Source organism: Sebastes fasciatus, chromosome 4 (assembly GCF_043250625.1).
Source record: "Sebastes fasciatus isolate fSebFas1 chromosome 4, fSebFas1.pri, whole genome shotgun sequence".
NCBI classification, from domain to species: domain Eukaryota; kingdom Metazoa; phylum Chordata; class Actinopteri; order Perciformes; family Sebastidae; genus Sebastes; species Sebastes fasciatus.
This window is the reverse complement of record NC_133798.1, coordinates 26890912-26903484: the sequence shown is the minus strand read 5'-3', so window position 1 is coordinate 26903484 and position 12573 is coordinate 26890912. Positions and strand designations below refer to the sequence as shown.

The 12573-nt window shown below is 40.0% G+C and overlaps 1 protein-coding gene across 4 annotated transcripts in view; it reads left to right on the top strand.

Annotated features, from left to right (window-relative positions):
• Nucleotides 1–12573, top strand: part of shank3a (SH3 and multiple ankyrin repeat domains 3a) — a 241574-nt gene that overhangs the window by 85490 nt on the left and 143511 nt on the right. For 3 of the 4 annotated variants that reach the window (XM_074633234.1, XM_074633236.1, XM_074633235.1), the window contains exon 4: nt 11158–11361. In XM_074633234.1, the coding sequence (XP_074489335.1) occupies nt 11158–11361 (204 nt within the window). Of the gene's footprint in view, nt 1–11157; nt 11379–12573 lie in introns of those variants that run through there. The other variant, XM_074633239.1, reaches the window with a different exon arrangement.

Sequence of the window (12573 nt, the reverse complement as noted above, 5' to 3'; positions counted from 1 at the left end):
TTGACTCTCTCTCCACTGAAACATATGCCTGCTGCAGTATCTCTTTCTACTCTAATATACTCTTATCTTGAAATAAAAAAGCCCCTCCAGCTCTCCTTAGCTGTTATTTTTTCATCCCCTTCCAAGATCATTTTAGTGTTACAGTAGCAAGGCTGTATGGCTCTGATGCCTTCATGGACTGTGCAGAATTTAAGCTGGTTCTAGTCATTATAGATTTCTAGATTAAAAACGGCTAAATTTCAAAAATGTAAAAAGACATTTAACCATAGCAAACCATTAAAGTGTATATATGGTCCATTTTATAGAATCTAGTCCTGCTAGAAACAACTATTTTCATTGTTGATTGATCTGCTGATTATTTGCCTGATTAATTGATTGATTATTTATTCTATGAAACATGAAATGTAGAAAAAAAAACACCCTTACCAGTTTCAAATGTCTTGTTTTGTCTGACCAACAGTCCAAAGATATATAAAATATTTATATATAAATAGTTAACGATGAATTTTCTCTCAATCAACTAATTGATTAATCAATTAATATTTCAGCAGCTTTAAAATAATCTGTCCGTAGTATGTGTGCATACATACTGTAATATGATAAATGATTAACACAGGACAACATTCAGAATGAGAACCAGCTCTTACAACGAGGTGTATATACATATACAACATCTCAGTAGGACTGTCCCGAATACCATTTTTTGGGCTTCGAAGCTTCGTGAGAAATATTCGAAGGTATTCGAAGCTTTGGGACAGTGCCGCTGCTGCACTTCCGTACACACACGCACCTTTACACATAACAAACAGCGATATCCGTCGGAGAATAACTAATAATAATTAATGTTGAATATGAATAATGAATAATATTGTGGTATTATTCCTTATTTCATGGGCTATTTGGGGATTTATACATTATTATTACATACTTATATAAAGAAAAAAACAACAAAAAAACAAAGCATTCGAATACTGATTTGGAGGTTGATTACCATGGCAACAGTCAAAGCTTCGAAGCATTCGGGTCGGCTTTACATCTCAGCATTTACCTGATTCTCCCTTTGTGTCAGTTTTCTTGCTGTGGCGTAGTTACACTCTGTAAACACAAGGTCAAGATCAGAGCTTTATAGTAGAAGAATGTAGTTACACATGGTTGAACACGGCACGCTAGAGAGGATGATCACTCATTTCAGGGGGGATTTACCCAGTTTGACACACATGCACGAGTATTCACTCACATGCACTTAATTTGTTTTCAGGCAGCAAGCTGCCACCACTGCACCTGTCACCAAGAAATGTTGTGTAATTTTGCAAAAGGGTGCAACTCCGCTACTTGCTCCCTGTGACATGATTAAGCTATGCTAATTAATATATAAACATTGTTTAATGGCCCAAACCAGATAATCAAGCTTTGAAGCTGATGTTGCTAATGTTGGTAAAGAAGTTTATACAGTAATTCAGGTAATTCATGGCAGACATTTCGACTTGTCAAAACAGGAAAAGCACTGATGGAATTGATAACATTAATGATGGCTGGAGTCCATTTCGGTGGGCCAGTTCCAGCTCTGGTATTGTGCATGCTCAATCACTGGTATGACTTACTGGGACTCTTAATTGAATGGAGCCATTGTTAAGGTTATTATCAAACCTGTGCTTTTCCTGTTTGACAAGTCGAAATATCTGCATTTACACACTTCTCAAAGTCATTGTTTTTTTTTAATTTTGATACTTTTACGTGTCTTAAAAAAGGCTGTTGCTAACAAGAGGCTAAATGAGATTACAAAACATCATCACGCCGACTTGTCTCTCTTTCTCTCTGATTCAGTCACTCCATTTGTTTGTCTTCTTTCTCCTGCACTCACGCTCTTTCTTTCTCTGTCACGCTTTGAATGTTACATCCAGTCTGGCTGGCCCTGCATTGCAGTTCAAAGGCACGACTCAAGAAAAAAAGAGAGATTCATTGATAGCCTTTATTTAGACCTCTGGGACACTTTGAGGGAAGACCCTTGTTTTCAATGGCACCAAGGAACCACAGCAAAATCGTAAAAGACCTGTCCGTTTACTCGAATGTGATTGTCTGTGTGTGTGTTTGTGTGTGGCGCACAGCAGCAAAATAAAAAAGAAATGGAGAACACAGAGACAAGTAGAGCAGAGACAAGATCTACACCTTTTTATTAGAGCGACAGGACCTGTGGCAGGTCAACTGAGCACAGATCTACTCTTTATTAACAACACCCTCCATAATAACATTCACTATTAAACCTTCAAAACTGTAGACTTCATTCTGGATTCATTGTCCACTTGATTCAGCAGATTTTATTCTGTTTATTTAGGAATTTATACAGTCAATCTGCAGTAGGGAAAGACTCCTTCCAACCTCATTAGTGTTGTTACATAAGTACTCTAAATTATTTTGTACTTGTCCTTCTTTTATTTTTCTATTTAATTAGTATGAATTATGATACTAGCTATCAGAACTCCACTAACAATCTTCTTCACTGCCCCCATGTGCATTTGATTTATTCCTTCCTCTGTTCTTCTCATCATTATTTGTCACTCTTGGCTTGAACAGTGGAGTCTACTTTGTTTTGGCTCGAATCCATATTCGTTTTTTAAAGATTTATGACTATGGTTTGCAGTTTGTTGTTCTAGATATTAGAAAACCTTTGATCAATGTGTATTGAATCAATAATTTTAAGACAAGGCCAAAATAATGTCCAATTTCCAGACAGCATTGGCTAATCTCAGTGTACAGCCTATGCCTGATGCACTGAACCTATACAGTACATACAGACTTTATTCACACTACCCGTATACTCAGATTGTATTAGTGAGTGGAAGTGGGTGCAAGGACTGGGACCACACCTGTGACACCTCGGATAGAGGCATTTCTGTGGTCAGTGGAGTTAGTTTCATGCTGTAGGTGCTGTAAATAAGTGAAATAGAAATCCAGACATTGATTTTAAATGTATCGTTGGTCCAGTTTGATCTGGAATGACGTTCAACCGTACAGCATGTAATGTCGAGCTATAAAAAATTCAGCCAGTGTAGAAACGTAAACCAAGCTGACTGATCATTTGAAGACAAGGCCCAAGCTCTGTAGGATAGAGAAGATGAGTGGACGGGGCCTTCTTATCTCTAGCAAGTCAGTGAGCTTTGAAAATGTTGACAACCTAAGCCTTGTACTACTGTATGTTTTTAATTTTCAGTGGTAGCAGAGACAAACGGTCCTGCCGCTGTATATTTAATAAATCATTTCACATACGTTGTTTCAGATCTTTATGGATGTTACAAACTTGACTCAGTCTTGTAACAAAAAAGGAGTGCACACACACACAGCAAAGTTTCAAAAGCCAAATTAATTTAAGTCATAAGAAAATGGGATGGGGTGAGGAGGTATGGAAGGAGTCAGTGGTGTAAGGCATGTATGCAGTAGGCGATTTGAGGGGGGACGCCATCCCCCTTGTTAGCAAAATGATCAAAATGCATCCCGCTTGTTAACCTGTCACCCCCCTCTCCATCCCCTAGTAGCAGAGAGAGTGTGCAGGGGCAGAAGGGTTGCTTAGTTGAATATGTTAGTTTAGTCTACCTGACTCATTGATCCTTATCTGTCTGAGGTGTGTGCAAGTTGGTAGTCCCCACCAGGCGCAACTGCGCCGCGTTCCGGGTGCGATGTGTCCGCCGGAGCTGATCGTGGCCACTCTAGACATTGCTCGTGATTCCACCAGAAGTGCTGCAGTGTGTCCCAGAAGCGGCTGGGTATTGATAAATGTGTATATATTAGGGATGCTGATTTTGAATTTTGTTTTTACCCACCCTCGTTAACCGATTATTAACTGTTAACCGACAAGATTGGTGCGTCTCATGCAGCGGTGCGCCAGTTGCAGTGTATGAGCACAACAGACAACTGAGTCCCCAGTTCATTAATCGGTTAAAATTCTTAATGTGGGTTAACAGTTAAAAGGTTCACTATTAACATCCCTAGTATATATATAAATGTGATGTGTATTGATAAATCCATGGCGCTGTCCGTGGTGCTGAAGTAGCAGATGGATTTGTAATTGCGATTTGAAACATCATATTTTACTGTTGGACCGTTGCAGATGGTGACTGGTGATGGGGGAGGTGGGGTTGGTATTCATACCTGTGTACAAACAATACATTTATATCAGGCTTAGAAAGTAGATAAAGCAGTTTGGCGCTGGAGAAGTTTACACCTTGCATTGTGTAGCACATGTTCTTCATCCAGAAGAAGTAGCCTCATACAAACCATACAGTACATTTATAACTAGGGGTTAATTGAGTCTAAGAAAACTGGCATGAATGCTGAATCAATCAAGTATAATTTTGCAATGTGACTACCTCCTCTTGATTTTAAAATGATAGATGAGCTGGTCCTAAACACGGTAATTACAGTCATTGGTTGTAGTATTAAGCGCCAACGTAGTTCTTTATGAAACTGTAATTAGGGGTTATGCCCTTAAATGAAAGTTTTACTGCTGATGCGTCACTGATAACCAAAACAGTGTCAGCGCTGTACAAACAGGTGGGAAGAGGTGCTGGAGAGGTGCTGGAGACGTGATGCAGTGGACGGGTGCACAGCATGCTTTATGAGGTGGGAGGTGTCAGTATGCATTCTAATGTCAGTTGTGTCTTTTTTATGTGGATTCAAGCAAACTCGACTTACACACAAGCGGACAAAGAGACACAGTCACACAGATTAACAAGAACAAGCGATGCACACAGACACAAAGAACCACAATTACACAAATATACTTCTTTGTGCTGCCACCTTGAGAACTAAAATCAAGGTTATTTTGCACAACGGAGCGACTACAAAACGTGGCTGATAAGAAAAAATGGAAAGTCACCCCTTTAGAGTTTGGCCACTCTCCCAGTTTTAGATGTGTGCTTTGAAAATGCTGTGCACACGTATGATGACAAAGGATGACAGTTAAAGGACCCAAACCATACTGTATACTAGAGGAGATGAAAATATATTTCAAAAAACAATAAATAAGTAAATAAATGAATAATAAGATGTCTCTCCTACGCTGATAAACAGGACCTGACTCACTCTGTGTAACTGAAGAAGAAGAAGCAATTCAATTAAACCAGATCATTTGACCGACTGGTTCTTTTCTAAAAGTAAATAAAACCTAACGGCACCTGATACTCTGACCAAATTTTGTTTGAGTATGATTTTAACCAACTTGAGAAGCTTTACAGCAAACATGCCTTCAAAATGACCTTTTGCCTCATCATCAGTCAATGACTCCCTTTACAGCTGGCATTAAAATGTGTCTCGTATCCAAGTTGAATCTAGATATGATTAAACCTGATAACATTTACACCCGGTATTAATATGTGTCTCAAGTGTCTCGGGCTGTCCCGAATACCATTTTTTTGGGCTTCGAAGCTTCGATGAGAAATATTCAAAGGTATTCGGAGCTTAATGGCGCAGCGCAGCGGGCTGACATGTTCTTCTGTCTGTCCCCATCTCCCCCGTTTCAGTGCCCGGGACAGTGCCGCTGCCGCACTACTGTACTCACACGCACCTCTACACGCAACAAACAGCGATATCTGTCTGGGAATAACTATAATGATATATATAATTACTGTTGAATATGAATAATGAATATTGTTGTATTCCATGGGCTATTTTGGGATTTATACTTTATTATTACATAGTTATATATATATACACTCACCGGCCACTTTATTAGGCACACCTGTTCAAATGCTTGTTAACACAAATAGTTAATCAGCCAATCACATGGCAGCAACTCAACGCATTTAGGCATCTAGACGTGGTGAAGACGACTTGCTGAAGTTCAAACCGAGCATCAGAATGGGGAAGAAAGGGGATTTAAGTGACTTTGAACGTGGCATGGTTGTTGGTGCCAGACGGGCTGGTCTGATTATTTAAAAAACTGATGATCTACTGGGATTTTCACGCACAACCATCTCTAGGGTTTACAGAGAATGGTCCGAACAAGAGAAAATATCCAGTGAGCGGCAGTTGTGTGGACGGAAATGCTTTGTTGATGTCAGAGGTTAGAGGAGAATGGGCAGAGTGGTTCGAGATGATAGAAAGGCAACAGTAACTCAAATAACCACTTGTTACAACCAAGGTATGCAGAATACCATCTCTGAACGCACAACACGTCCAACCTTGAAGCAGATGGGCTACAGCAGCAGAACACCACCCGGTACTAGCACCGGACACTTTATTAGGTACACCTTGTACCTAATAAAGTGTCCGGTGAGTGTATATATATGTAAATATATTTTTTTAAAAAACCTGAAGGATTCTAATACTGATTTGGAGGTTGATTGCCATAGCAACAGTCGAAGCTTCGTAGCATTCTGGTCAGCCCTACCAGTGTCCACATTGAGATCCGATTGAGATCCGATGGCTCTGTCTGAAGGGCTGAGAAGCTGAGCACAGACAGACAGCGGTGGCGGTGATCTCTCTGGTCACGGGGGTCCAGTCACCAGAGGAGCGCCGGAAATGTTGAGCATGTTGAGCCCTGCTCCCCCGCCACACACAGTCCGAAAAATGGCACTCGGTACAGCTCTATGCATATATCATGCATATAGCTGCTGTATGTGGATTGAAAATGCCATTGCATTTGTTCAATGTGGTCACAATGTGTCCCTGAACACCTCTGGAGATCGGATTACAATCCGTCCTCAGTGCATTTTGGGTGCATATACACCTGTACTTTCATGTGGTCAAGCACTATCCGATGGCAATCCGATCACCCATAAGGCTTTTTAATGTCAGGTGTAAAAGGGGTGGGATTCATCATCACAGACAAAAGTAGAAGCAGAGCAGCAAATGTTTATGGAAACAGACGTTTTTATTTCTTTCTTTCAATTTTTTCAGATTTACAGTAAATGTAGTGTGCACACCTTCTGCTCAGTGTTATGCCCCAGACTGACAAATCCTGGCGATAATAGCTTCTGTTCATAGCCGCTATTAAAGGAGAGTTGATGATTCACCTCAAGGTGCTTTTTAACATTTTTATTAATTTACTTTTTATTGGGGGAACATTACGAAGCATACAAATCACCGAGCATATATATTTTCTTTTTTTAATCTGTCACAGCATACTCTCCACACTCTCCTGATTATTTTTGTATGTGCAGTATGTGAAGTATGTGCTTTTGTAATTAATCACTCTTGAGAGTGACTTTGCTAGCTCTGAATGTTTTTGATAGAGTTTAATTTCTTGCAAAAGGCTAATAATGTACAAGGACATTTTATCACAAGTTAGCTGTTGTTGTTTTTCCTGGGTATTGCCATGGCTTTTGTTTTTGAGGTGAACTTTTTAAGGGTCGACCTCTAGCAATTTGCTCGTGACGAACACAGTGAGAAATTAGTTCTGGTTAAGGATGGAAGCCTTGTTGTTAAAAAACACATCTGAACCAGATAATCAGTATTGAATAAATATTCTTCTTTGAAGTTAGATATGTGAATTTGTTCTTGTGTGTTCATTTATTGCTGTGAGCGAGTAGGTGGTGAAATCTCCCTGTTTTCGACAACACTGTCCCAAGTGGCCTTCTTAATCTTAAGCCTTTAGTCTCTCCAAACCTCCACCGTCTCTCACTGTAATGAAAAAGACGGCCTATCTCAAGTGAAGATGCAGCTTTTCAAAGCTATATTTGATGTTAGTTTTGTGACATTTTGGGAAAAACATCTTCCTATCGCTTGTGTTGCCCAGGTTTTCAAGTAGACCGTGAAAGCTGAGAGTTGGAGTTTGGATATGTTGCTGCCCATGGCATCTTCCTATCGCCCGTGGCAACACAGATTTAAACCCCTGTATTTTTGTGCATTATCCTGAACAGTGTTTTGGTGAATCGATGCCTCTACTTTGATGGGAAAAAAATTGCCACCATCAATGTAAACATTACTCTAACTAAAATGGTAGCGTTGAAAGGCAAACAGTTGGCTTTTATATTAAAACAACACCGGCAAAACTAGAAAACTGACTATTTGAGAAACTAGTCTGTTATCATCAGAAGCCTAATGATACTGATGTCCAAAAGAAGAACTCCTCCTGGTCAGAGCACAGGTTTGAGCACAGCTCAAGCTGTAGATTGATCTTATTTTGTCTTGTCAAAATGATTGGAGGGAAGGTTTGTGGCTGAAAGGGTTATAATATTGAGCTGCTTGCCAGTTTTTGTAGAATTTCCACTTTAACCAACTCAGAAAGAGAATTATCCCAATCAGATACTTATCAACAGTCAGTGAATGCCTGTATGATAACATGACATGCTGGCTCTATAAACTCCATCATTATCTACTACCTGTCTGAAGGAGGAAACCATGGATCATTTGCCGCCTTTTTTATCAATAACATCGATCATATAAAGGGTAATAGCGCTTCTATTTTTGCAATTTCCTTTCCCCTGAATTGCTTTAGGCTGATACCACTGTATTGATATCGTATAGATCGTATAGATACCATGCTTAACAAGAGTTGTTCACCTCGTCCTCATTATTCCTATAAAACTGTTAAGAGAGGTAACTAATCTGCACTCTACTCTGCAATAAAAGCTCACCTTCTTCTGGTTGTGTACCAGACATTATGCAGAAGGAACGCTGTCTAGATTTCACAGAAAAACTCTGACAAATTTCCAAACTTGACTTCATTTAAAAAAAACAAAAAAAGTCTCAAGAAAGAGAGATTTTTTTCAATAACAGCAATGATATTTCTGACTCGGGTGCACTCCATTCTGCACTGCTATTAGTTCAGTTCAGTGCATTGTTTGACACTACTGAGCACATCATCCTGTGTCCTACAGGACAAGACAGAAGCCTGGTGTTTCTTGGACATGCCTTCGACTAGTTTCCCCCCGTGTGACCAGCAGGACATTGTTGTTTTGTGAATGATTTAACTTCATCAAATGCTAATGATTTCTAGGACCTTTCTGTTTTCTCTGTACATGCTACTTTGGGAACATATTTGATCATCAGGACATCTCTTTTCATACGTATGACAGATATGCAGATGATGCGTAGATACTATTCAAATCCAATGACGTCAATAAGCTGATTAATACACAACGGCGTATGTACTGAAAGACTGGATGTCCCATGATATTTGCCACTTCTTTTCCCCTTCACCAGTGGCCGACTTAGGCTGTCTGAGGGGCAGGGGCGAAAAAAGTAAAAGGGGCACCAGCGTGCAGGAACTTTTCTAGCATATAGGGCAGCCTATATGGCACTTCATCATGTTTTTTTCTACTGGAAGGGCACCCTAGAGGGCACTTTATCACATTTTCTCCACTGAAAGGGCACCCTGGAGGGTGCTTTGTCTTGTTTTATCAACCACAGGGGCATCCAAGAGGGCACTTTATCTGGTTTTCTCCACTAGAGGGGCACCCTGGGGGGCACTTTGTCTTGTTTTCTCCACTAGAGGGGCACCCTAAATGGCACTTTATCATGTTTTATCAACCACGGGAGCATCCAAGAGGGCACTTCATCACATTTTCTCCACTGAAAGGGCACCCTGGAGGGTGCTTTGTCTTGTTTTATCAACCACGGGGGCATCCAAGAGGGCACTTTATCTGGTTTTCTCCACTAGAGGGGCACCCTAAATGGCACTTTATCATGTTTTATCAACCACGGGAGCATCCAAGAGGGCACTTTATCTTGATTGCTCCACTGGAAGGGCACCATAGAAATAGAAGGCACTTTATCATGTTTTATCAATCACAGGGCTGTCCAAGAGGGCACTTTGTCTTGTTTTCTCCACTGGAAGGGCATCCTTCACCCTAACATTATGTGTGCCTTAGTGTGTCTAGGTAGTTTTTAATAATTGCTCAAACTCAGAGTAACATACAGTGCAAAGACATTTGTTCAGTTTTTTTGTTTAGGAAAAAATCGAAAGTCAATTATTTCTCATAGTAAAAATGTTAGAATTCGGCATGTTGTTATGTCTTTGGCCCTAAACAGCTACAGTAACGCTTTTTCTTTTTTACCAGGCTACGATTTTTAAATGGCTGCACTGATGTTTCAGTCAGAGCTGCCTGTGTGCACCTCATCTGGGCATCTGCATGTGATTATTAGTTGCGCTCTATTGCTGTGATAAGATGTGATTTCTCAACAGTTGTGTCTGAGTGTCAGAAACACAGTGATGCTGAACAGGATGGAGTTGAGGTGCTGAATCAATATTGCAGGCAGTAGTGATTGATTTATTACTCTCTCTCTCTCTCTCTCTCTCTTTCTCTCTCTCTCTCTTTCTCTTTCTCTTTCACCCTCTCGCTCCTCTCTCTTTCTCAGGCTCCACAACGTGGTAGCTTGAGGGAAGTGCTCTGCTTTGCCACAATAACCATATACTGTAGTCCTTCACACTCTGGACAGAGTGGAAAACTGGGTAGTAATTTATTTCAAGTGTTGAATTTAGCATGAGATATCCAGTACGTGCGGTTCAGTTAACAGCTAACCAACCTTTATCTCATGTCTTAATATCAGTGTAATTTATGGAAAAGAGAGTGCCATTAAGGTTATATCTCAGTCTATGTATTACATATACAGCGGTTTATTAGAGTGCGGAAGTTAACCGAGTTGATTGTATTTTTCCTGTTTTTCCCACGGGCGTCCATACAGTACCTGTGAACTGTTTCATTTATGACTGGAGACTGAGCTACTGCAGCTATTTGTGTAGCAGTTATATTGCTCAGCTTAATTTTCAGAGCATGAATAATGCACACTCACACATAGATCTGAATTTATGCTGCTGAAAAATGGGTGTCAGAAGAGTGTTTCTGTGAGAGCTTTTGCTTATATTAAGGTTTTGTTTACTTTAGTATGGTAACTAGCACTGGCTTTCAGGATGACCTTTTGTGAAAAATAATGGATAATGGTGAAATGCTACCATACCTATATGAATTGCTTATTATAATAAAAGGCCTAGCTTCTCCCCCCGGGCATGACATTGGAAGTTCAATAAATTCCTCTGTAATGAAAGAAGTCCTATTTAATATTCTAGCACATTATTCAGCACCTAAATGTTATATTTAAGTGACTCTGTAAAATATCACTCTTCAATCTCTTGGTTTTTACTTAAGTGAAGTGCAATATGTGATATTTAGAAAAATGACTCGTGCTTAACCTCCTCCCCTCTTGTGCTCTTGTCTCTTGCAGAAATGTATGAAATTCAATGTGGATGCTCCTATCTGGCGGTCCAAACAGCGGATCCTGTGCACACTCAACCAGAGCCTGAAGGATGTACTCAACTATGGCCTATTCCAGCCGGCCTACAACGGCAAGGCTGGCAAGTTTCTGGATGAGGAGAGACAGCTAAGGGAATACCCCTTCCCATCCATCGCTCCCGTACCTTACCTGGAGGTAGGTATGGATCATGTGTATGTATGAGGCTTTAAGCAGGAGAGAGCAAGAGGTGGAAAAAGAAGTGGTACTGTACATGCCACCACACCATACATAATCGTTCTGCATGTACCCTATCATCCTCCAAACACAATGCAAGAACACAATGCAGCACCAGCACCACACTGCGTGCAGACACTAGAGTTATCGTCTTCAAAAAAGGCAAGCGTTTGCATTAATTTTGGATTTATTGTATTAATATTTAGCAGTATTTCTTCCACACACACCAAGAGACTGACGTTAACAACAGCTGAGCACCAGACTCTAGCACTAGCAAGCGAGGTTAATAGCATGAGTATATATATATATGTTGGTTAGTAGTCCAGCCTTGGAAAAAGAGAAGGAGACTGAACAGACATACAAGTAATGTAGGAGTGAACTTCCTTAAATCATGTCAGATTACAAGGCGTGTAACAATACATCGATCTGGAATGATACATCTGAATATATATATATAATATATCTGGAACGAACAAAAATCCAATATCATCGATGAATATTGAAAATACCGATACATGTCATCATCTTTAAGATGCACCTTTATTTTGAAATTCTCACTTTATAGTTATTAAAAAGAATAGACTGTTTTTCATTCAAATGTGTGAAAGAGCCCAGCAATAAAATTGTTAAATCCTATTTTAATTACTTTTTGTGAGCGGATACTATATAAATGTCACTGATTGTGTTAACTGGGCATTTGATATCGTCTCATATTGATCGTATTGTGATGAAACTTGTGATTTACACCCCTACAAATTATTATATAACGAGGAGAGTGTATATGCAGCCCCCCCCGTATTCAACAACTTCTCAAATTGACATTTGAGGGCCACTGTAGTGGTGCCTCAGCTAATTTTCTTCATATAAACTAGGGATGTAAGAAAATATTCAATATTATGTTTTGTGATACTGTATCGATTCTCTAAAACACTGTATTAGGGATGTGACGGTGAGGAAAATTTCCCACCAGTTAATAAACTTGTGACAACACCGCTGTAACAGATTACATCGGACATTTTTATAAGAAAATATGACGGTCAGTATGTGTAGCGCGCTTTCTTTGATCTTTACCGTCGGGTGGCGGTGTGTCTGACCTCTCCGGTCGAGCTTTCGCTCCTGCGCCGAGCACACCGGCTGTGCCGATTACCTCATTAACGTTATGGTTCTCTTATA